We start from the raw sequence: 24,048 nt of genomic DNA on the forward strand, positions 1-24,048 counted from the left end.
TTCTGAGCCGAAATAAGAATAGTAACGTGGCTTATTCCGCCCGTCCTAATCCGTTATAAGAATAGGGAGGATAAGTAATAACTAATAACGCCATTTAACATTTATTCTACAGCTTCCACTAATAGACGGCTTAGTCTCAACCCCCACTCCTCTTATTCCTCCTATTCGGTCCCCATCTCGATAAACTCTTATCCTCCACGGGCGTTTCCGATCTCTTCTCGCTCATGGGCGCTTCTTGATTCTTGGGTTTCCTCCTTGGATCCGGTGGAATTTGGCGCGGGAGGAAGGCTACAAGGTAAGAATGGAATAGGAATTGGGAATAGAAGGGAGAGAAGGAATCTTGTTGGCTTTGTTGGGGTTGGGAGAGGGAGAGAAGTGGTGGTTTCGGTGAGGTAGAGGGAGAGAGATGGGGTTGATCTCGGGCATGGTGATGGGGATTTTGGTGGGGATTGCTCTCATGGCTGGGTGGAGCCGCATGATGAGGTATCGCAGCACCAAACGCATCACCAAGGTTGATTAAAATCTTTTCTTTTCTTCTACAGTAGTTTTTCCTGCTTGGAATTTCCTGATTTTGTGACAAAAGTTCGTTCTATGCTCGAATTGATTGGAGATATTGGGATTACATGGTTAGAACATTCTTATTGGGAGTAACTTTTGTCATTTTCGTTGGTAAATAATTTTTGGTTAACCTAATTGAATTTGCGTTAGAGTTGCTGACGTTATTGGCTTTGGCTTGTTGGAATGAATCAGCAATGATGTGGAAGAAGATGGATGGATAAAGTAGTAAATTTGGTTATGTAATGTATATTTTGAAATAGGATACTGTATTACTAGTAATTTCAGAGTAATGAAATATTTGACAAAAGCAGCAGTCGTGAGCTGGAGACCCTTATTTGTTAATATTGGCAGTATTTTTGGGAGTAGTCATTTGCTGGAATATACAAAGGGCTGAGCTATGTTTTTCAGAAAATGCAAAAGAAGAATAAAACAGGTGTCATACACTGACTAAGAAGTAGATAATGCAGCTGTGCAAGTTATCTAAAGCATTCTCACAACGATCCTCGTTCTTGTAGTCTGTCTATTAAGTTTTGTTGTTCATGCTTTTTCAGTAGGAAATATGTATGTACACACTCTATACTTACTAAGAGTATAAACAGTTTAGATGTATATAGTATTATTCTCAGCAAAGCCTGCCCATTGTTGGGACGTTTTTATTTTATCAAGTAAACTAAAAGGTAAAAAGGCTGCACTCTTACAGCGATAAGACACTTAATTTTCCCTCAGTCGATTGCCGTCAAAATTATGTAATGAAACTCCTGCATCAATGTCATGGCACCTTACTCATATGATAACACTTCATTCATATGATCTATAAGATTGTGATATATGCTCCACTCACTAATATGGAAGTGATATAATAGCTTAGATAGTTAGATTTAGCAATTTCTTAGTTTATGTGACTTAAAAATCTTGTTTTACAGGCTGTCGATATCAAACTTCTTGGCTCTCTTAGTAGAGATGATCTGAAGAAACTTTGTGGTGACAATTTTCCTGAATGGATATCTTTTCCAGCTTTTGAACAGGTATGTCCAATTTGATCTTCATCTGCCAATTGTCACCTAGTTTATTCTTTTTAGTTGCTTTATTATGATGGAATTACTATCCATCTGCATAGATATCCTTTTGGTGCATTAATTTGAAAATAATGAACTGCAACAGTCATCAGATGAAATGTTTCAAGAACAAATGGCATCATGGAGATTTAGTTTTTTCTCTCTTCAAAGTTGAAATATCAATTGCTTTATACTTAATAAATATATTCATACTCCATCCTTTGGTGTACAACTGCATGAACCCTTGGTCTTAGTTTTTTATGGAATCAGGACAATTGATAGTAGTTCTTGTTTGTTTTGCACTTTGCCTTCCCTTTGTAGTGGGAACTTCTTTGATGTAGGAAATACACAAGTGTTTTCAGCACACCAACATGAGCTTCATCTCTGTTGTTAGCTACTCTATACTAAAGGTGTTGACCAGCGATTCAGTTTTGCCAGAATTGTCCTTTATCTTGTCAATTGTCTGGTGTTAATTCTTCTTCACTTGTGATCTTCCAATTGTACTATCATGTGAACCATGTTTCAGGTGGGAAATTGCAAGTGAATTTCTTCTTCTTTTCCTGAATCAAATGTTCCTTCTTCCATAGGATGAGAAATAAGGTGCCACTTAAAATGATGCAATGCAACCTCCATGGGATTTCTAATAGAAATTTCGTAGAGGTTTGCACCCTTGTACACAGAATGCATGGGTACATTCTTGCAAGTGCATACTAGTAATCAAAGATCAAAGTCTTTTCTCTCTTCTCGTTCTTACTGATAAAGTTTTGATAGTTTCTTCATGTTTTACTTGGTTTTACGATTGTGCAGTGTTCTAGAGAATCATGATTTTATTCTATCATGCAGGTGAAATGGCTGAACAAGCAACTGAGCAAACTCTGGCCTTTTATTGCTGAAGTAAGAAATTTCCTTTTTTTCGACCTAGTTACATAGAAATCTGGTTATTCTAATTTGCTCTTCTGTAGCTAGAATGTCTTTGTATGACATTCCAAAAGCTTTTTGTGAAAGTTGTCACTTCCCAAGTGCACATATTTCTTCACTGTTTAGTTCCTCTGTGTAATTTTAACTGCATAGTAACATTGTGGAGCACACTGATGTTGTGTAAGTTTGCACCTTGCATCGGGTAACTTGGTTGCACTGCCTAAATAGATTATGTCAAAAACTTGACTTCTATAACTTTCTGGATGAGATCTTTATAGTATATTTTCATCCTGATTTAGTAAATCTTAATCATGGAAAGAGTTGTAATACAAACTATCTATATTATTATTCTCCCTCTATAAAACAAAGCCAGATCCAATATTTCTGGATAATAAATGCTAGTTTTAATTATGTAAATCTGTTACTAATTTCCATTTTGTATATGGTTTTAGGCAGCCACTCTGGTCGTTAAGGAATCTGTTGAACCACTACTTGATGACTATCGACCGGCTGGAATATCGTCACTTAAGTTCAGCAAATTTTTTCTTGGACATGTGCCACCAAAGATTGAAGGTTTGTATTTAAATTTTTAAACAAAGTACAAGTTTGAGAATACAGTACTTCCTCGCTTTGTTGGTTTAATGTCATTAGCTTACTTTGAGTTCTCTGGAAACATATAAATAATGAGTGAGATGAGTTTACATGCTTTACTATGTGACTGTTTTGCAATCTTACGTTCAATGATTCTAATCATATTTATGGCTTACTTGATCAAGGTTACAACTGTATTTTAATACTTCGTTTGATATATAAATTATAAAGGTGGATTCTTTTATCATTCTATTGCTCAAGTGATAATTTGGTATTGCTGTCAATGGATATATAAACTTATAAAGTAATATTTCTCACTTCTGCTTCTCATTTTAGTTGTCTTGTCTGTATCGTGATATCATAGGTGATTATCTTTGACAAGTAAACTAACTGTGACCAATAAGATATATCCTTCCATTTATGTGCTACAGAAAGAAAGATTTAAACATGTAAGGACTGTTTCTTGCCTAAAGTTGCTTTCTGGTGCCCTATAGGCAGATTTTGATGTTGTTATAATTGAAGCAAAAAAATGTAACGTTTTAGGAAGGACTTCACTCAGAGAGCAGACTTTGTAAATAAACACTCACTTCTTTACCATCACGTGATTCAAGCTAAACTAGTAAACTTCTTATATTAAAATACAAATTACTTCCCAGAACTGCCTTTAACTTGTATTACAATGAAGGTTTAAAGCTAGTTCAGGTGCAAATGCTTGTGCATAACTGCATATCATCTTTTAAAATTTTAATTAGATATCTCTTCATGCTTTATGTTTTTCTTTATGATTGGTAAATATTATGGTGTCTATCTTTTTCTTGTCTCCCTATAGACAACCTGATGTAGGATACTCTATTCTAGGGAACTTTCTGCTCATCTTTCCAGTTTCAACCTTGTGGACATCTCTTCTTTTTTCTTTGCTTCCTTTTTTTTGTTCTTGGTGATGCTAGTCCACCTATCATCATTTCTATTATATCCTACAAATTTATTCTGTTAATGTTGGGAAGTCATCTATTGTAATTTATTTTAATTTTCTCTTTTTGTAATAGAGTTTGGAGAAATCACGCCTGTTACTTTCTCTAAAAGAATTTATTAATTTTTGTGAAGGTATCCGTGTTCAGAGCCTTAAGAAAGGCCAAATTACAATGGATATTGACTTCCGATGGGGTGGAGACCCAAGCATAATTCTTGCAGTTGAAGCAGTTGTTGCTTCACTACCCATTCAGGTTTTTGTTTGTTTAGCTTGAAATGAGAGATTAGTCTTTGAGATTTCGGTTTCTTTAAATTGTATTCTGTTCTCTATAGTAAAATTGCCAGAAAAGAAAAGGCATTCTATTTTATTACAATAATTTTTGATATCGTATTGTTCTTAAAACTTTGCAGCTAAAAGATCTTCAGGTTTTTACTGTAATCCGTGTCATTTTTCAACTTTCTGAAGAGATTCCCTGCATCTCTGCTGTTGTTGTTGCTCTCCTTGCTGAGGTATGACTGATTTTATCCACCTATACTTCTTAAGATATGTTTCTATCAATTATGTATATTAATTGTCAGCTGGTGGTGTAAATGTCACAATAAAATGACATTATCATTTTAGTAAAAAAAGTTTGTAGTTAGTTATTTGGCATAGCATGGTCATGTATGCTGATCTGCATGGTGGAAGAAATGCTATTGGCACACATACACGCACACATCCATAAATGGTTTCTCAAAATAGAAAATAAGATCAACATATTTCGCAAAGGAAATCTTCTGGAGAAATCAAAGATATTAGTCTCCTTCAATTGGACTATCTCTATAGGTCTCTTAGAACTATTCGAGAAGTATTTAAGCATACCTGCAATATTTGGATTGTTAAAATATTTGATAAGTATCTTATCTGATATATTATCCTATATGACACCTATAGTATGGAACTACTGTGCTTCCTCGTATGAAATAGAGAGAGCATGTTTAATGCTGTGATAACTGTTGTTAGAGGAGCTACATATGTAATATCTGATCAATGACTATCAGAGTAAAGTTAAATTTGCCAAGTAATATAATCATATGGTTAACCTATAAAAAGTTTTGCACTACACATGCTTTGCTTCCAGTGGTACTATATGGAGATATATTCTGTCATAAATTATTAGGCACATTCTATACTAGAATTATAGATAGTTAAATATAGATGCATTTGCAATTTTTTCAAGAAAATGCTTATTTGGAATAGTTATATTGCCTGAAATAATGTTATGAATATTTATTTCAGCCAAAGCCTAGAATTGATTACACATTGAAGGCTGTGGGAGGAAGCCTGACTGCTATCCCTGGACTTTCAGACATGATTGATGTAAGTATCTTGCTTTTACTAGTTTTGTACCATTCACTTCCTGTAGTAGCCCATGTCTAGAAGTACCTATGAATCTGGCCTTTTTGTTCCCATCGAATAGGATACTGTGGAGTCGATTGTTTCCGACATGCTTCAGTGGCCTCATAGGATTGTTGTGCCACTTGGCGGAGTAGATGTAGATATGAGGTAAGATTCTTTCTTCACTGAATCAATGGATATTTTATCATCCTTGAGATTGATTCAGGTTAGAACTTATCAGGCAAACTGTTTTAGATTTTTTATGTATAACTGAATCTTTGTAGTCTCTTCTGCCCATTCATCAATTTGTTCTTTTGGGGTTGCTTGCAGCGGATATGATATTGATAAGCTCTAGTGTCTTCAAAAGCCGACTTCATTTTTAACTCTAATACTCTATTAAAGATTTTCCTCAGAAGGTTCCAGTTTCCATGTCATTTTTTTTTTCTTCTCAAATCTGGCATCTGCAACCAATTTTTCTGGCTGGATAGTAAACCAGGGAAAATACTTCACAGCCACTATAAGTCCATAACTGATTCCCTTAACTATTGCTGATACATTGGCATCTGGATGGAGCAAGGATGAAAAAATAAAAGATGCCTCCTTTTGCCGTTGATTTTTGGTGTGTGTTTCAGTTTTGCCCTGTAACATCAGATTCCATCATTTCTACAACTGTTTATGGTAAACTTGAGGGGAAATATAACAACGTTGTAAACCCCCTAAAGTATTTACTCGTGCCTTTCTAACATCACCAATTTTCCATCCTTATGATTATTGTAACTAAGGCACAAGAGATGATCTCTTTATTCCATCATTTGTGCCTATTTCTTTTGTTTCATATCTTTCTGGTGTTTTTGTGCATTTTAGACTTACTCTGCACCACAATACTTTTTTTTTTTCTGCACTTTCATATAAGCTTCTCCATTTCAGCCTTAGGTTGAACTGCTTAATTTGATGAATCAAGTTATTTGCTCACAATATGGGCCAAAGGAAGGTTGTACTGTGTTGTCAAAATTGTACTTTGGCAGAATCAACTGCAAGATGAAGTGCTAAGACATAAAAATGTCAACATCAACCTTGTTCTTTGGAATCAAGACCAACCTCTGTAGATATCGATAATGGTATTGAGGAAGTATTAGACTCTTGAAATATGTTTATAGTTTTTGAAATTGTAGTATTTCCTTTAATATTCTGTAATTTGTCAGCTATTCCTATTCCATGTCTCTATAATAGATAGTTAGATACTTTCTGTGTCTATTCCATGTTTCAAATTGATTTTAATACATGAAGATCTTTCTTCTCTTCATGTGATGCTCGTATATGTATTTCAATTGTGTTGATTTAGTTATGTTTATCAAATACTGGCAGGATCTTTATGTTGCTTTTTGAACAAAATGGATTAAATAGTTTGATCTACTTCATATTTTTTTTGTTCTTCTGTTTATTTTTCAGCATTAATGAAACAAATTGATCTATACATATGGTATTGATTATATGGTAATCTTACTTAAGATGTAATTTCTTGCAGTGAGCTGGAGCTTAAACCGCAGGGCAGGCTTTCAGTGACTGTAGTAAAAGCAAATGATTTGAAAAATAAGGAATATATTGGTAAATCTGATCCTTATGTGGTTGTTTATGTACGTCCCATGTTCAAGGTTAAAACAAAAGTAATTGATGACAATCTCAATCCCGAATGGAATGAAACGTTTGAGTTGATTGCTGAAGACAAGGAAACACAATCTCTTTTCTTTGAGGTACAATATATTTCCAAGGGTACTCTTCTTTTAATTGGTGTGTGCTTTAATCCATGTTTACCTCTGGAATTGTCTGTTAGTTGTGTGCTACATCCTTTTATTATGTTCTCATATAATAGTTGTCACGACCCGATTTCAAAATCATGACCGACAATATACCTTAAGAGAGTACTTTGAGAACATGAAGTCCTAGCATTTATAACCAATGTTCAATTAGGAGTCCAATTAGCTACTTAGTACTTGGGTTATGTAAAAGAAAGTTCTTATTATGCATTTGATTCTTTTACCATATTGGGTTTTGAATATACATGTTAAAGCTCTTGTATCTCAAGTACTTCTCTTGTACGTGGCCGGTCATTATTCCAAAATCAGGTCGTGACAAACTGACAATAGTCATTATCTGAACCATTTTCTCGTAAAGATCAGTAATTTGTGGCTTTATGTTGTCTTCTCATCTCTTCCTTCTATTCAGACATGCAATCTTTGCTGAATTTCTGCAGCTTTTGTTAGAGTTACAATCTTTCATTTTCTAGTTTCTAGGAGAATATTGAAACAATGAACACATCTGCCTTTGGCTGTTAGTTAACTCATATGAATATAGGTTTAAATTTATCCCCTTTGGTACTTATACAACCTCTGTCAGGAAAATAATTGATTTTAGAGAGTTGTTCTCATGTGAATCTGACAGAAAGGATAGTAGAAAGGTATTTGAGCTGGGTTTTGTCATGAGTCAATTCTGAAACTGACCCACGACCTATTACCTAGACATTAGTGTGGAACTAAAAATTTCATCACTTAAGTTAAATATTAAGAAATTTTTGGCATTTATTTCATGGCTATCATGTAAGGAGATGGGCATCTGGACCAAATGGAAAAAGCATCCAGCAATGTCCCAGCTAATAATGTTTTGTAATCTTATAAATGGATGGACATCTGGACTATCCTTACACAAGATTCACATTTTGTGCTGAGCTCAAACTGATACCCCTTATTCATTGGTTGATTTAGTATTGGAATTTAAAACTATATTTAATGGGCCAAATAATACATTAATTTTCTGTTGGATGCAGCAATTAATATCAGATTTTTGGTTGCTCTTGTATTTGCAGGTTTATGATGAAGATCAACTTAAACAGGATAAGAAGCTGGGCTTAGCCAAGTTATCACTGATTGATCTAGAAGCGGAGGTTTCCAAGGAGTTTGAGCTGGGGCTGCTGTCATCACTAGATACATTAAAGGTTAAAGATAAGAAAGACAGAGGGACACTTACTGTAAAGGTTAGTATCTTGCTTTGTATCACTTGCTTTGTTCACTCCTTTTAGTTCGAAATAGCATTTACAATAGTACATCTCTTGCATTATAAAAACATGTTTATTTCGTGAATGTTTTAAATTATATCCATGTTTTATTTTTTATGAATGCCAATTAATTTTCCATTTATGAGCTGTATTTGTTATATATTAGTTGTTAGTGTTTCTCCTGATCAAGGTTTTGAGTATCGAGGTCGGGATCAACCACCTGAAAAAATTATAGATATTAGATGTTTGTATTAGCTGATACCGTATCAGACTATTTTTTAATTATAGAAATTTTAAAAATTATTTCAAAATGCAAAAAGTTTACTAATTTTTTTGAGGAAATGGCAGAAAAATAAAAAAATAAAAATTACTCACATATGAAGCTTAAAAACTAAAACAATTACTTACTTAAAAGTTAAAACTATGATAAATACCGAGCTGAATCCGATAAACTTTGCGATAGTAAATGACTACTGTAGAAGTGAGATGAAAAAAAATCTCTCTTTTCTCTACTGCTCTGCAGTAGTAAGAGAGGCAGAGAAAAGGAGTTAAAGAGTGGGAGAGAGAGAGAGAGAGAGAGGAGAAACAAAAAAAACAAAAAAAACAAAAGAAAAGAAAACCAAAAGAGAGAAAATATTCATTAGAGTTCACTAGAGTGCAGACTTACTAAAAAAGCTTCAGATCGGGCGTCGGATGAGCTTGATGAAATCTAAGGAGTGGGAGGAGAGTTTGAGAGAAAGAGAGTGAGGGATAGAGTAAAAGTTGAAAATTTGAAAAGAGGGTAGCTGGGGTCTTGGGGAATCGGATCCGACCAAAATCTTTAAACAACCCGTATTGGGCTGTTTGGCCCGTTTCGGCCGTGCAGTCTTCTTGATCCATTTCGGGTAATCTGGATATGTCCAAAATTGTGAACCATAAAGGAGTTGGATGTTTGAAAGAGATTTGTCAACACATTGTTGCATGTTTGCTAAGATAAGTGCACTCCTTAAAACTGATTCTTATGCTTACATATTGACTAATTGTTCTTTTCTATTAGAATAGAATGTTTATCATGTGAAATAGGATAAGAGGCAAAAATGGCTTAATGCAAATCATGTTATATTGAGGTGATACAAAACCTTAAATATAATTTGTTTAGAATGTTTTAGTGGCAAAATTCCTTAATTATTTCTATCCACCATAGAATCAGCATTTCCAATATGATGTTCTTCAGCCATGCACTTACTTTCCAAAAGTACATCTTTGATTTTGAAGTATGTCTTTAATCCACCATTTTTAGCTGCTAGGATGGAGGTACAACTATGTGGCCCAAAATGACTTATGAAGCCACATCTAACCTTTAATACATATGCAAGTGAAAATATATGCCTATCTCAATTACGATATTATTATATTCATTATGGATGGCAATAGAAGTGCTAAAAATTTAATTGTGAGTTGTCACATGGCACACTGGAAATATGCCTGCACAAATGGAACTTTCAGCTCCATTTGAAAGACTAGATCATATCAGTAGTATGCACTTGATTTTCTGTATAGACGTATTCCTCATATTTTTGACCATTCTTTCTACCATTTTTTCTTCTGTTGCACTGTGAATTTCTAATCTAGGATGAAGCTATTTGTCACTAGGGACATGCTGTTCATCTGAAGCATGTATTGTTCAGAAACTTCTACTCCGACCAATTCTCTCGTACATCTTTTTCGTTCACTCTTAAAGGTGTAAGATTGAAGAGGACAAAGGAACTTTTAGTTTTGATACAATTATGAGATTGGAAATCTGGGCTCAGCAAACCGAGTCATTGATAAAATTCAGCTTCATCTAATGGTGATTTATCTTTAGGCATGAATATCATCACCTGTTTCCCCAATGAATTGCTAGTGCCCAGCTATGAAGAGTGATTCATTGATGGATCGGTATCTGAGTGGCAGCCCTCATATTTCCACTTGTGCGATCTTCCTAGAATAGCATTATTTTTTAGTGGAGATTGCGTACATCTATGAACTAGGCATTATGACAGAAGATTTATTAATCTTTTTTGTGAATGAGTTTATAAGAGCATTCACATCTGGTTCAGATCCCAGAAGTTGATCTTGAAAATCATAATATGAGAAATTGTAAGTCAGGAAAATGAGCTAGAATGAGGGAAAGTGACTTGATTGAGAAAAAAGAGGAGTAAAGTAGTCCCTCTATAACTAACAAAAGTCACTATCAATGAATTCCAAGCAATGATAAACCAACATATGCGATCCATTCCTGTAATGTTTATAACAAACATCTGCCTTCTCTTCCTCTGTGCATCTCCCTTATTGGTAAGTCCCCATAATAAATGGTCCTCCGCTGCATAAAAACATCGGGCTGGCTGCTCTCGATGAGGGGGTGGGAATGAGATTCTGGAAGATGGGAGTTATAGGTGGATTGAGAGGGGAGCAGATGCGTGGGTTAGTTCAATCTTGAGTCTCCTGCATTTCCTGCCTGTAACTTTGATAAAAACCCTTTCACATCTGTTTCCCTAGCCATTCCCTGAATCCAGAGAAAGCTACAGTGCTTCTCTAAATGTAGAGAAGCACTGTAGCTTCCCTATCCTTACCAATATATGATCTTTTGAAGTGCTGAATAGCATAACTTTTAAAAAATTAATAGATAATAAGCTTAAACATAAATAATACATAAATGTTTACAGAATGGAATAGGGATTTTGATGTTGATAAGTACAAAAGAGTGCTTCTTGAAAATAGAAAAAGGAGCCAAATTTTCTATATTTCGCTAGAGAAACTGATACAAATACTCTAATCTATGCCATATGGAGCTATCAGTTCATATGAGCCATGTATGTTTATGCTATCTGTTTACCTCTGTATCCAGTGGTCTGGTAATTTACTACTCCGAGTTGTTGCAGGTCTTGTATCATCCATTTACAAAAGAAGAGCAGCTAGAGGCTCTAGAACTAGAGAAGAGGGCCATGGAGGAGAGGAGGAGGATGAAGGAAGCTGGGCTCATCGGAAGCACGATGGATGCCCTTGGTGGGGCAGCCTCATTGGTCGGATCAGGAGTTGGACTGGTTGGTACAGGACTTGGGGCTGGTGTCGGGCTGGTTGGAAGTGGATTTGGTGCAGTGGGCAGTGGTCTAAGCAAAGCTGGGAAGTTCATGGGTAAAAGTGTGACAGGCACGTTCAGTAGTGCTAAGAGGAATGGCAACACCTCTCCAGCTCCTCAAGGCAACGGCCGTTGAACTGGATAGCTACTAGTTCGCTAGTTCTTAGGGAATCTTTCTTGTCTTCCACGATCTACACTATATCATACTCAAGTGTACCTATATAGGATAATGCTTCCTTAAGAGTATTTTCGTATTTCGTCGTTCTTGTCTACGTTCTGTATGAAGTATTTCATGCACTAATTTATTCACTGTTGGATCCCTTTGTCTTTACAGTCCAGAGAGAAGTGAAAGAAATGACTATTCTTTCATACTTATATGTGATCTTAAGCTCAGTGTATAATTTAATTGTCTTTCTGTACATCTGCGATATGGTTCTGATATTAAAGAAGCCTTGAATAAATACAGAACGACACAGAGTTATTTTAGTACATTGATTTTCTATTAAAAAAGTCATGAGAAATCCATGGCACATTACAGGTTTTCTCAGAAAAAGGACTGGAAGGTGATTTAGGCTACTACTAAAGAGCGAAAGACGAGTAATTGCTGTCTGATATGTAAATTTCCTGCTCTTTAGGCGAGGGGGGAAAGAGGGACAACAGCTATAGATTGAGGAAGAAGTAGGAGAGAGGAAAAGAGAGGAGAGACGGGCAAGCAGGCAGTCAGTGGGAAGGCCCTCTAGAAGAGCCTTAGTCTGCTATGGCTGGCGCAGAAAGACTCAAGAATTTCTCTGAAAGTGTCATGAAAATTTTTGTTTGTAGAATAAGATATGTGAGTGGTAAGAGAGGAGAAATGATTCTTAAAACAATTTTAATCAAATCAAAAGATATAATTGGGCTTATGTGTGAAATAACTTGAATGTTGTTTTTAATTAGAATAGAGATAATTTGATGTTTGATTACGAATCTAGAGTTCCTTAATCTAATAGTCTCAAATAAGTTTTTATATTTATGATTAAAGTGAGACGATTAATTTTTTTATTAAACTTAACTGAATAGTATTAAAATAATTAAAATACCCTATTGTGTTTACTAGAGAAAACATACGGATTTTAAGATAATGCTACGAAATAATCAAAATAACTATAGTGCTCAGTTAAATTTAATAGAAAAATTAAAAATCTCATTTAAGTCATAAAAATAAGGACTAAATTTAAGATTTTTTGAATTAGAAAGGAAGTGATTTTGGAGCCTAAAGGAAAAATTATATATTTCTTTTTTATTTGCAACTTGCACGAAAAAGAGCACCAAAATCTCGGATCATGTCCAATGCACTGGAGAGAATCCGAACTCGAACTCCGGATCCAAAACCGTTAAACCAACCAGGTCGACCTTAGAAACGTCTGCTCGATTTCCACCTCGTCTTCCCCTCCCGAAGGCCGCAGAGATGCGGAAACGCGATCTCAGCATCCTCCTCCTCGCCGCCTTCGCCATCTTCTTCTCTCTCCAGGTAACAGATCCTTTCTCAACCTTGGAGCCTTCTAATTATCTTCGAGTCCAGTTATGTTTCGAGTGTTTGGGATTAAATTCGAGTCTTGGGTCTTTTGGGTTGTGTTCCTTTCAGCACGAAGGTGATTTCTCCTTTAGGGAGGCGTGGGTCCACTTCTCCGAGGAGTATCCGATCAAGTATGAAGCCGAGCGCCTGCCGCCACCGGTGGTAGCTGATCTCAACGGTGATGGAAAAAACGAGGTCCTCGTGGCGACCGACGATGCAAAAATCCAAGTGAGTTGGCTTCTGATTAGATTGGGATGTGAAATTTTGGATATTTGCTGCTTTCTTTCAGTATTCTAGACCGATTATTTCGAGCATGGAGTATGACCTCAGTCATGAATGGATCCTGTAGTCCATGTACATGTGCTTTTTGCCAAATCAACAAGGTGTCAGCACATGCATGCCATGATGTGTGGTGCCAAACCATATCACTGCGGACGCTACTGTGATAGCGCAAATGAAGAAAATAGAATGTCGGAACAATTGCCCAAGTAAAGAAGAAGACTTGTTGTGAAAAGGAACCTGAATTTTTTTGAAGAGGAAAGTGAATTGTATGTAGTAGGCTTACCATGCCCACATGACTTTTATCACATATGTAGACAGCAGTCACTAAAGACTCCTATTTTCTTAACTAGCAATAAATTTACAAAGAAGCTAACTTTTGATCCGTAGTTATGCTCTACAATCCACGTGCGTCATGGATTGGCATGACAGCATTCAAAAGGTTGGCACACACTGTGCCGTACTACTGCCCCACTGAATAAACTTGAATCTTGATCCTTGCAGGTTCTGGAGCCCCACAATAGACGTGTAGATGAAGGGTTTAGTGAAGCAAGAGTCCTAGCCGAGGTTTCTTTGTTGCCTGACAAAGTCCGGATAGCATCTGGGAGACGTCCTGTTGCAATGGCTGTAGGTGTTGTCGATCGTTCATATAGGCATGGTGATATAAAGAAGCAGGTTTTGGTTGTTGTCACGTCAGGCTGGTCAGTTATGTGTTTTGATCACAATCTTAAAAAGCTATGGGAAAATAACCTACAGGTGCATTAAAGAACTGAAATTATCATGTCCCCCAATTTCCTATTGTTATCTTTAACAAGTTTTAATGGGCTTTAATCCCTTTTTAGGAGGACTTTCCCCACAATGCTCACCATCGGGAGATTGCAATTTCCATAAGCAATTATACATTAAAACATGGAGATGCAGGATTGATTATTGTAGGAGGGAGGATGGAAATGCAACATCATGTATGTTCCTTGTCTTCTTCATTATCTTGTAGCATATGCTTTTTAATGAATCTTGACATATCTTATAGTTATTTTTCCTGTAATTTTGGTACACCTATGATGAGTTGATACTTCAACATTATAGCAAAACTAATTTATAATTTCCCTTGTATTAATTTAGTATTATACTAATCATCATGAAAAATTATTCATGTACTTCTTTAACTGAAGTGAGACGTTTTCTCTCTAAAAGATTGTGGCCGGATTTCACGTGCTAGTCTTTCCCAATTTCTTCTAACTGAAATTCTAATAATTTACATTGAACTGCATAGAGCTCCATGGATCTATTTGAGGAAGCTATGATGTCAGAGAAAGATGGTGAGCTGCACCGCAGAAGTGCCAACGAGAAAGAGGTGCGCATTTGGATAAAGTTTCAAAATTTTTTTTTCTTGTATTCTATGATTATGCTATAAGCAATGATGGCCGTACTGTGCCATCATTGACATACCCTTCTGTGACAGTGGCACGTCTCTAACATAGCTTTAATAAAAAGTTGAGGATATTAAAAAATATTTTTGGGTCTTCGGCACGCCAATTTTTAGTTTTTTGTTTGAACATATGTATTAAAACTTACATTACAATCCTTTACCTTTAAATTATTTTTGTAAATGGTCTTTTTATTAAAGATATAACAATAGTCAAATATAAATATTATTCAACATATAATATGATTGAAGACATTCATTAAAGCTAATATTAACGATTGAACAATTATATTATAATTAAACATATAATAATAGTCAACACATATTATTATTTGATTATAATTTAATTTAAAAAATAATATCTAGTTAAACGTAGAATGATAGAGAGGATCAAATACTTCATTTGCAGGCACAAGAATAACTTAAAAATATTACATTAAATATTGTTAATAATATTTAATTATGAGTGATGACGATGACTTCATTTATTGGCATAAGAATAACACTAAAGTTGATTGATGAAAATAATTTTTTTTACAAAAAATAGGCTGCACATTGGCATCGGTCGGCACGTACCCTGTTGATTTGGCTTAACTGGACATACACATGTGCTAGTCGGCTCGACACAGGGTGTGCCAATGTGTGCATGTCGGCATGACTTGGCACGGAGGTGTGCCAGGTACCATGCCACCACCAGCACAATCAACGTTGGCTCTAAGTGTGACCAATAAGAGTTTTGGTCAGTGGTAGTTTGGTTTTGCAGTTATAAAGAACATAAAATACTTTCACTTCTATAGAAAAACATAACTAGTAAATTAATCCAGCATTCACAGCATTTCTTCATTCTTACCTTTTTATGCTTTTGAAATAGTCGTTCTAGGTTCTTTAACTTTTGGATAATATTGTTTTGAATATGTATAAGACTATAAGAGAAGAAGATTAGGTACTCTGCAATGAGCTACGAGTTACAATCTCTACTCGAACAGAATAAATTGCTGCTTAAACCTTTTGTATCACAATGTACAAGTTTGATTGAACTTATTTCCTGGTCTTTGACACTTTGCCAGAAAAGAGAAGACTTGTTGGAGTCTGGGGGACCAGGTTGCTTCTATTCATTTTCTTATTCATGATCCAAATAGCCCTTGTATTGTTTCTCTGATGTTGTCATCCTTGATGAGTGGTTTGAAAACATTGTTGATTTTGAGCCATTCTTGCAAAGCTGGGCAAGGACCTATAGCAAGAAAATTAAAAGACTCCATTTGTACTAAGCTACTATATGTCTATATCCCCTAAACACTTGAAAGACCTATAGGAAGCAAGGGATAGAAAGATACAATTTATTTGGAAGAACGATAAATATAGGTTATGGGCTGTTGAGAAAAATTTCCTCTAGAACTGATTAATGAACTCGCATTTTCAGTCATTTTAGTTCACCTATTTGGCCCTAAACGAACAAGCTTCTCTCATTTATAGCCAGTTGTTTTAGATTTACTAAATTTAGTGGAGTTTTTTTACTAGTCTTAGACTGTTTCATATAGTTTTGAATCAATCCTACAAAAACCAAAAAATGTAGATTGTTTTGTATTTTTCGACTGAAACCTCTCTGTTTTAGCTAGAACTTTTTGGTGCTAGAAAGGGAGCATTGTGTTGGCTGCAGATAACTTATGTGGACCATTTCAGCTTTCTTTCACCATTATCGGTTAACTACATATCCGACCGGTATCATTGTTACCAGTTGTTATATATGCTAAACTTCAACTGTAATAGAACTAAATCAACTTAACATGGATTCACAATCACTTACACTTATTCCATTTTAGTATACTCTGTTAACTTTTATTAATGCGAATTAAATCTAATTTCAGGAATCTGGGACTGACGCTGTAGATCTGCGCCATTTTGCATTTTATGCTTTTGCTGGTCGGACTGGAACACTGCGATGGAGTCGGAAGAATGATGTATGATTCTTTTCTCCTCATATTCTCTAGAATATGGACCAACTCTCCAAAAAGAATTTTCTTACCTATTACTCTGTAGTTCATTAATTGAGTAAAATTGTTGCTGTCCTGGTCATGGGACATGTTGTTTCTATCATGTGCCATCCAGTCTCCCTTTATTGTAATTCGTTAGAAAATGAGATCATTCTTTATTTACAATATTCAATGTTATTGCTAATCTGATTAAGCAGATTATGATGATCTTTTCTCTCACCCACTGTTTGGTATTTCAGAATATCCAGGAAAAGTCTTCGGATGCATCAATGTTGATTCCACAACACAATTATAAGCTGGATGCTCATGCCCTAAATAGTCGTCATCCTGGAGAGGTATGCTTATGCATAAGTTAACATCATTTAGCATGTCGCAAGGGTTGCCTTGTCATTGGCATGAGGTGGCACATTCTCGAGCCAAATAATTTGTGTTGGTTCAGAATGACCTGCACAAGGTCAGTAGAGTTAGATATGGCATCACATAGGGTCAGCAGGGGGAAGTATCTAGGTACTATCCCATAGTGGCACCAACTTCCTGTGGCTTGATAAATATTGTATGGCAAACCTCATGATGGTCAATATGGAATTCCTTGGTGCACAGTGGTTTGGTTGAAACAGTACTATATTTCCTTGATTATAAAAGAGAGAAGTTTCCATCTTTAGTTTTTGTGCAAGATGGATATATTCATTTCCCAGTGTGAATTGATGTTGGTCTACAGATACATGTAATATGTTCAACAGTTAATTCCTTCATGCACTTGTAAGATTGTTTTGTACTTTTGTATGACACTGCAAAACCACTCCCTTTCTGAGCATCCTTACATAGACAGGAATGAAGATTAGGATCAAATACAACAGTTGACTACTTTTCTAAAGACTGTCAAGATTACTTTGGCTGTTTATGGATGAAATTTCTTATTATGTAGTTTTTTATTTTATTTTGGTCATGAAATTTGATCTTACTGATAGCAGTTGCTTGGTCGTACCCTTTATGATAACTTGTTTGGCCACTTGATTATTTGAACTCTTGTTTTAGTTTGAGTTTAATAGATAATTGTTGCATGCAGTTTGAATGTAGAGAATTCAGGGAATCAATTCTTGGCGTCATGCCTCATCATTGGGTAAGAATTAACTGCACTTTGCTCCTCTTTTGAGGATAACATATGAAACTACAGGCTAAGTTTGTGACTATCATATCACCAGGATAGACGAGAGGATACTTCTTTACAACTAGCTCATTTAAGGAAGCATAAGAGGAAATCATTGAAGAAAACACCCGGAAAAACTACGACGACTACATTTCACAAGCCTGCCGAACACAATCCACCTGGTAAAGATTCCTCTAATAAAATTGCTAGTGTGATTGGAAAGGCTGCAAATTATGCTGGCTCAGCAAAATCCAAGAAGGTAGGGCTTATGCTTGGTGTTGTACATACTTATTATGGCATTTTATCCATTTATAACTGTTAGTAAAAGAAGGTTCACAAATTTTCTTCCTTTCTAAAACCAAGAACATCTCTGAAAATTTCAGCCAAACTTTATTTAGGATCATTTGACTAGAATTTTTGTTATTTCAAACATATGTAGCAATGATCATACATATTCATGAGCATTTACCTTATAGTTTTATTTTTGTGGTGCTTATTATGCTGACTTGTTTATATGTTTCGAACCGTTTTACTTATTTCTGTATGGTTTGCTTTTCCTTAACCCTGGTACATGTGAAGCATGTCAAATGCAGGCATAAGATGATGAAGCCATACCTACAATTACATCGGTCCATTTAGACCTTGTATTTAAGGCACAACCATGCTACAACTGTTTCATGCCATCTGGAGGAAATAATAAAATTTCTTTTCTTTTCTTTTTTGTGTAATGTTGTGTCAGCAAAATTTCCAACTGTCAAAAGTTTGAAGACACGCCAGGCTAATTCCAATTGAGAAGTTCGTTTTTAAGAAAATTAATGTTTTTTGGTGGTTTGCTGGACGCAAATTATTCCACATTGGTCTATATTTATAACTTTATATATGTGAAAAGGTTCCATTATTGTTTCTAGCTAAGTTTAAACTTTAAAGGACTGTAGGCAGTAGGTGGGCAAGGACAACTTACAACCTAGGTGCTAGGCAAGTCCCTTTATGCACTACGTGGATGGAAGGTTGTTCAAATAGTAAAATAATAAGATAAAATAAAACAAGAGTATTCTTAATACATGAAAACAACAAAATGAATGATGTATCATTAATAACTTAACCAAGAGAATTACATATTTGGCAACATTCACAACAAGTTTGAAATTCAAGGTCAACTGGTCAACCTATACTAGAACATGTTCAAGGATAATTGCAGCAGACATGTTTCATATGTGAACATGGAAATGCTCCTCTTGTGCATTTTTGTCAAGCTTGTCTTCAGTTATTCGTGTTTGAATGGATTGCATAACCAGAAAGATACTTTATCTGTATATTTATTCTCTGAGTTGATTCTAATAGATTTTCTGACTAATAGGAATTACGTATAATGTTTTCTCCTGTCTTTCTTTAGTGTTGCATATATGTAGATATTCATTGCCAATCTGTTGACTCCATCTGCTTGTAGAAAATGAGAAGTGAAGTACTGTAGATTCTTTTCATTTCACAAAATTTTGTGTATGTGGTGTTAACATTTGTTGTTCTTAGTTATATTGTTCCTCACCTTATGCCTTTCTGTTTAAAGTTCAATGATAATACTTCTTTTTTGCTTTTCTACTGCTGAATAATCAGTAATTTGTACCATAAATCATATGTAAATAACTATATTACAACCTTTGTGGGTTGTAAGATGTAGTTAGTCACTTGCTACAGATGTGGAACATGTTCTAGGTTGGTAACATAGGTTCGATGCCTTGTAATGCTTAATTTTTGTTTGATTTTACCTCCTATGAACCTATCGGAGCTATAGAGTTCTAACCATTTGTTTCTGCGGTGTCTTTTGTGACTTCAGAAGTCTCTTTACATTCCTACCATAACAAATCATACCCAAGTTTGGTGGGTCCCTAATGTGGTTGTTGCACATGAAAAGGAAGGGATAGAGGCTGTCCATCTGGCTTCTGGACGCACCATTTGCAAGGTATATATCAGCATTTAAACAAATTTTCTATTTGAAAACAGTAATCTTATTCTTGTATTTTCATAATGCGGTTTCCTAGTTAATTATGAACATGTTCTTTTATTTCTTATAGATAAGTACCTTGATACTGAAGGAAATTTATAGTTCTATCTCAAAGTAGATATTTTATATCTCTATTTGTTTTTGTTTTTTTGTTTTGGTTACAAATTTAAAATTTATTACTAGGTTGAGATGCATTTGATATGCTCATAGCAATATTACTTCTTGACTGCTATTCAAGAACAAAAAAGGCTAGTGCAAGAAATTCTGTTTTAAATGATCCTAAAATGATAGATGGAAAAGGAACAGCATCCTAAATTCTCAGTTGTTGTGTAGAAAGTAACTAATTTGCTAAGGGCACATGGATTGAAACACATTGGGTTAATCATGATTTCTGAAATTGTTGTTGTAAAAGGGCAAGTACTTAATGTTCAAGGATACATATCAAAATTCATATAGTTCATTGTTGTTTGGACAACTCTCAGCAAGTGCAACCAAAGTTGAACTTTGTTGAGATCATAGAGTGATTTATTTCTTTTTTGGCTACTGTAATCATCTCTAATCTTTTTAATACTTGATGTATAAGTAGGACTTCATCTCTAATCTTTTTAATACTTGATGTATAAGTAGGACTTCATCAATCCAGATTTATTCTTTCGGTTTTTGTTTCTACTTATATCAAGAGACACTATTGCATCTGGGGTTTAGGTATGATATATTACACGCTTGTATTGGCAGCTTCATCTAACAGAGGGAGGCCTTCATGCTGATATTAATGGAGATGGAGTTCTAGATCATGTTCAGGTGCATCATTTCCCACATATTACTGCTACTTATCGTATGAATATGATTGAAGTATCTTCTGTGACTAGTTATGGGTTGATATCTAAAACACTAATATATTGCAAAATTATAGATAATGTTGCCTAATAATATCTTCTATCTTTGGCTGGACTGGAATTCAATATAACATGCTAATCTATTTTATTGCTAAAGAAGGTATAAGGACACATTAAGAATTAGAAATATGCTTTTGTAAATTTGTAGAAATAAATAGCTTGCTGGATACTTCCATCAACCTTTAGGTGTGAATGGTCAGAGAGTAGCATTATGTTTCGAGGTGACAAATATTTTTGGACTGCTAGTAATCTAAGCTTGATTCTATTGTTTGCTCACCGCCACTCCATGCTAGACTTGCTAACTTGATCTATGGTAACTAGCTTTGGTGAGACCTTGAAAGCCTTTTAGATCCAGTAAAACTTTTATATAGTCTTTCAATACCTAGGAGCAAGGATTGTCGTGCTAGAGGTACGGTGTATGCGACCTTGGCTTAGCAAGGTAGTATTATTGGAACGTGTCAGTGTGCTGTTCCCATACTAAATGACCTTGAAATACCCAAAAATCAATCTTTAAACCATTTTAGGGCCTTAGAAGATATTTAGGGGCTAACTTAAAGTCCTTCAACACTAAATATTAGTGTAACACATGAATTAGATCTTATCTCATGATTTAATATTTTTGAATTTCTAAGCTGGGCTAAATAAGTAGGAGATAACTGGAATTTCCCTTTGATTTCTAAAATTTGATGTGTAATTTATGGATTAAACACCAAAAATTAAAAGGGGTATTGAAAGGGACGAAATATACCTCAAATTGAGTTTGTTTGAAGTGAAATATGTTTAATTCCTAGTGGCATAGATGGGCATGAACGTATGAGTGGCCGTGAGGGAATATCGAGATATTCCATTTCATACCGTTGCTGATAATTCACTAGCACGATTCATATCAACCCATGCCAACCGGCACTACAATCTATGTCCAAGAGTGCAATTTAATATGCTGGTTGGAATAAGGTCAGAGACTAGGAAGATAAGAATATATGGAACTTATTTTGCAATATCAGGAGAGGGGCTAGAGATGGTAAGAAACTAGTCATAAAAGAGAAGATGTAAGATGTATTAGCAGATATGTGAATCAAAGAATTGACTTTATAAAAAAAAATCATCTATATGTTCCTATTTATTGATACCTAAGCGACCCCAAAAGATGTTCATTAATCTCAAAATGGACTCTTAAAGTATCTCTAGCTTAGGCTTTTAGTTGAATTAAAGCTATTTATAGTTAATCCTTGGACCTCTGTTCTATCAGGACCACATTCTCAACAATGAATATTTATGGTTGATGATTAGAGCTCAATGTCTTCTATTAATTATTTGTCTGGTTTCTGTTTGGGTGCAAAAACTGGGAATTGATGTATGTGTGACTACAATCTCATCATGCCACAAGACAAAGGTGTAGATGTTTGATGCCTTTGGTGCACCAATGCAGCATTCATTGTTTCCTGATTTAGGCTCTTCCGGTTCAATAGGAAGATGCTAGAAGTTGAGAATGCAAAAAATGAGCCGTCCAATTTCATAATGCCAGTGTACAAACTCATGGCTGACATAACATCAGAATGTTGCAGGATAGTATTCTATGTGTCTTCTCTAATATTCTGGGATTGCTACTGATCAGATCATCTTTTGGAACTTATATGTCCTATTTGTTATTTGAGGCCTGCTACTCTTCCCTTTGTCATCTTGCTGAATCAGGTTATGTTGGCATATACTGTTTACTGATTACCTATTTCTTTCCTTCCTATAGGTCGTTGGGAACAATGGTGCTCAGGTTACTGTTGCTAGTGGCTCTATGGAAGTGTTGAAACCTTGTTGGGCATTTGCCACGTCAGGTGTTCCAGTGCGGGAACAACTCTTCAATGTTTCCATCTGCCATCACAGTCAATTTGGCTTATTCCAGCATGGAGACTTTGCGAGAAGCTTTGGTAGGAATTTTGATGCACACGGTCTGGAGGTGGCAACACCTATCCTGATAAGCAGAGATGATGGGCATAAGCATCGGAGAGGAAGCCATGGTGATGTCATCTTTTTGACAAATAGAGGAGAGGTTAGTAGCTGAACTGGCCCATTTATGCACCTTAGTTGTTTCGGTAATTTCACTTGTGATGAAGAGTTCAAAACATAAAGATTACCATCTATAACTTCTTATGCCCATGCTGCCACTTAGTCAAGCTTGTTTTTTACACCTAGTTGATCCAATGAAATTCTCATGTCTCATGACCTATTCTGTCTTAATTATTTTGTTTGATTTATATATTTTTCAGGTTACGTCATATTCCACAGGCTCGCATGGTCACGATGCCATTTGGAGATGGCAACTTTCAACCGGTGCAACTTGGTCAAATCTGCCATCTCCATCTGGAATGATGGAAAATGTGGTCGTTCCCACTCTCAAGGCTTTCTCTCTCCGATCCCATGATAATAATAAAGAGGTGATTGCTGCAGCTGGTGATCTAGAGGCTGTGGTGATATCTCCCGGAGGAAGTATTCTGGCAACAATTGAATTACCCGCGCCTCCTACTCATGCCCTGGTCTTTGAAGACTTCTCTGGTGATGGACTTACTGATATTATTCTGGTGACTTCCGGTGGGGTTTACGGGTTCATTCAGACCCGGCAGCCCGGAGCTCTCTTCTTTAGCACCCTCGTTGGCTGCTTAATAGTTGTCATGGGAGTCTTATTCGTTTCACAACACCTGAACTCCGCTAACAAAGGAAAACCGAGGGCTTCAACTGAATACAGGTAACATGTTCGAGGGGTGCTACTGAAGATGAAAGTTTGCAGTGTCTCTCTTTCTTCAGGTTTGGTAGTAACAAGAAGCCTGGCACATAAAGAAGAAAGAGGTCACAGGTATCCATCCGATGTAGTTTGTGGACCATGCACTGATGCCTATCAACCTATTTCCCTAGACTTTTTAATTTTTTTAATGGATTATATGGTTGTAGGGTCATGACAGTTACTGTCCAAAGCTTATAGAAGTTAAACCTGACCTCAGTACAGGCTATTATAGGGCCTATTGTGTTATGATATCCTACATTTGGTTGACCCAAGGCCTTGCAAGTGTTTGCCCTTGTGCTAAGTGTAATCTTAGAACAGTATGTTCTTAGTTTTGGCTTTTTAAGTTGGGAAAAAGCTACTTGATGGCTTA

At 35.6% G+C, this 24,048-nt stretch overlaps 2 protein-coding genes across 2 annotated transcripts; both read left to right on the plus strand.

The window, feature by feature from the left end:
• The first annotated feature begins 100 nt into the window (after window positions 1-100).
• LOC140764602 (calcium-dependent lipid-binding protein-like) lies at window positions 101-11,946 on the plus strand. The gene is made up of 11 exons (XM_073103247.1): window positions 101-511; window positions 1,482-1,583; window positions 2,457-2,507; window positions 2,984-3,104; window positions 4,227-4,345; window positions 4,503-4,601; window positions 5,371-5,451; window positions 5,552-5,637; window positions 6,995-7,220; window positions 8,330-8,497; window positions 11,419-11,946. The coding sequence occupies exons 1-11, from the start codon at window positions 407-409 to the stop codon at window positions 11,749-11,751; spliced, it is 1,491 nt and encodes a 496-aa protein (XP_072959348.1). The 5' UTR covers window positions 101-406; the 3' UTR covers window positions 11,752-11,946.
• A 1,020-nt stretch (window positions 11,947-12,966) lies between these two features.
• On the plus strand, window positions 12,967-24,048 carry LOC140764793 (uncharacterized). The gene is made up of 13 exons (XM_073103548.1): window positions 12,967-13,122; window positions 13,237-13,395; window positions 13,951-14,202; window positions 14,289-14,408; window positions 14,720-14,800; window positions 16,738-16,830; window positions 17,103-17,198; window positions 17,930-17,983; window positions 18,066-18,269; window positions 19,842-19,967; window positions 20,745-20,810; window positions 22,650-22,949; window positions 23,167-24,048. Exons 1-13 carry the CDS (start codon window positions 13,060-13,062, stop codon window positions 23,644-23,646), a joined length of 2,094 nt encoding a protein of 697 aa, XP_072959649.1. The 5' UTR covers window positions 12,967-13,059; the 3' UTR covers window positions 23,647-24,048.

Source organism: Typha angustifolia, chromosome 8 (assembly GCF_048772165.1).
Source record: "Typha angustifolia cultivar Huaian chromosome 8, ASM4877216v1, whole genome shotgun sequence".
In the NCBI taxonomy this organism is placed as follows: domain Eukaryota; kingdom Viridiplantae; phylum Streptophyta; class Magnoliopsida; order Poales; family Typhaceae; genus Typha; species Typha angustifolia.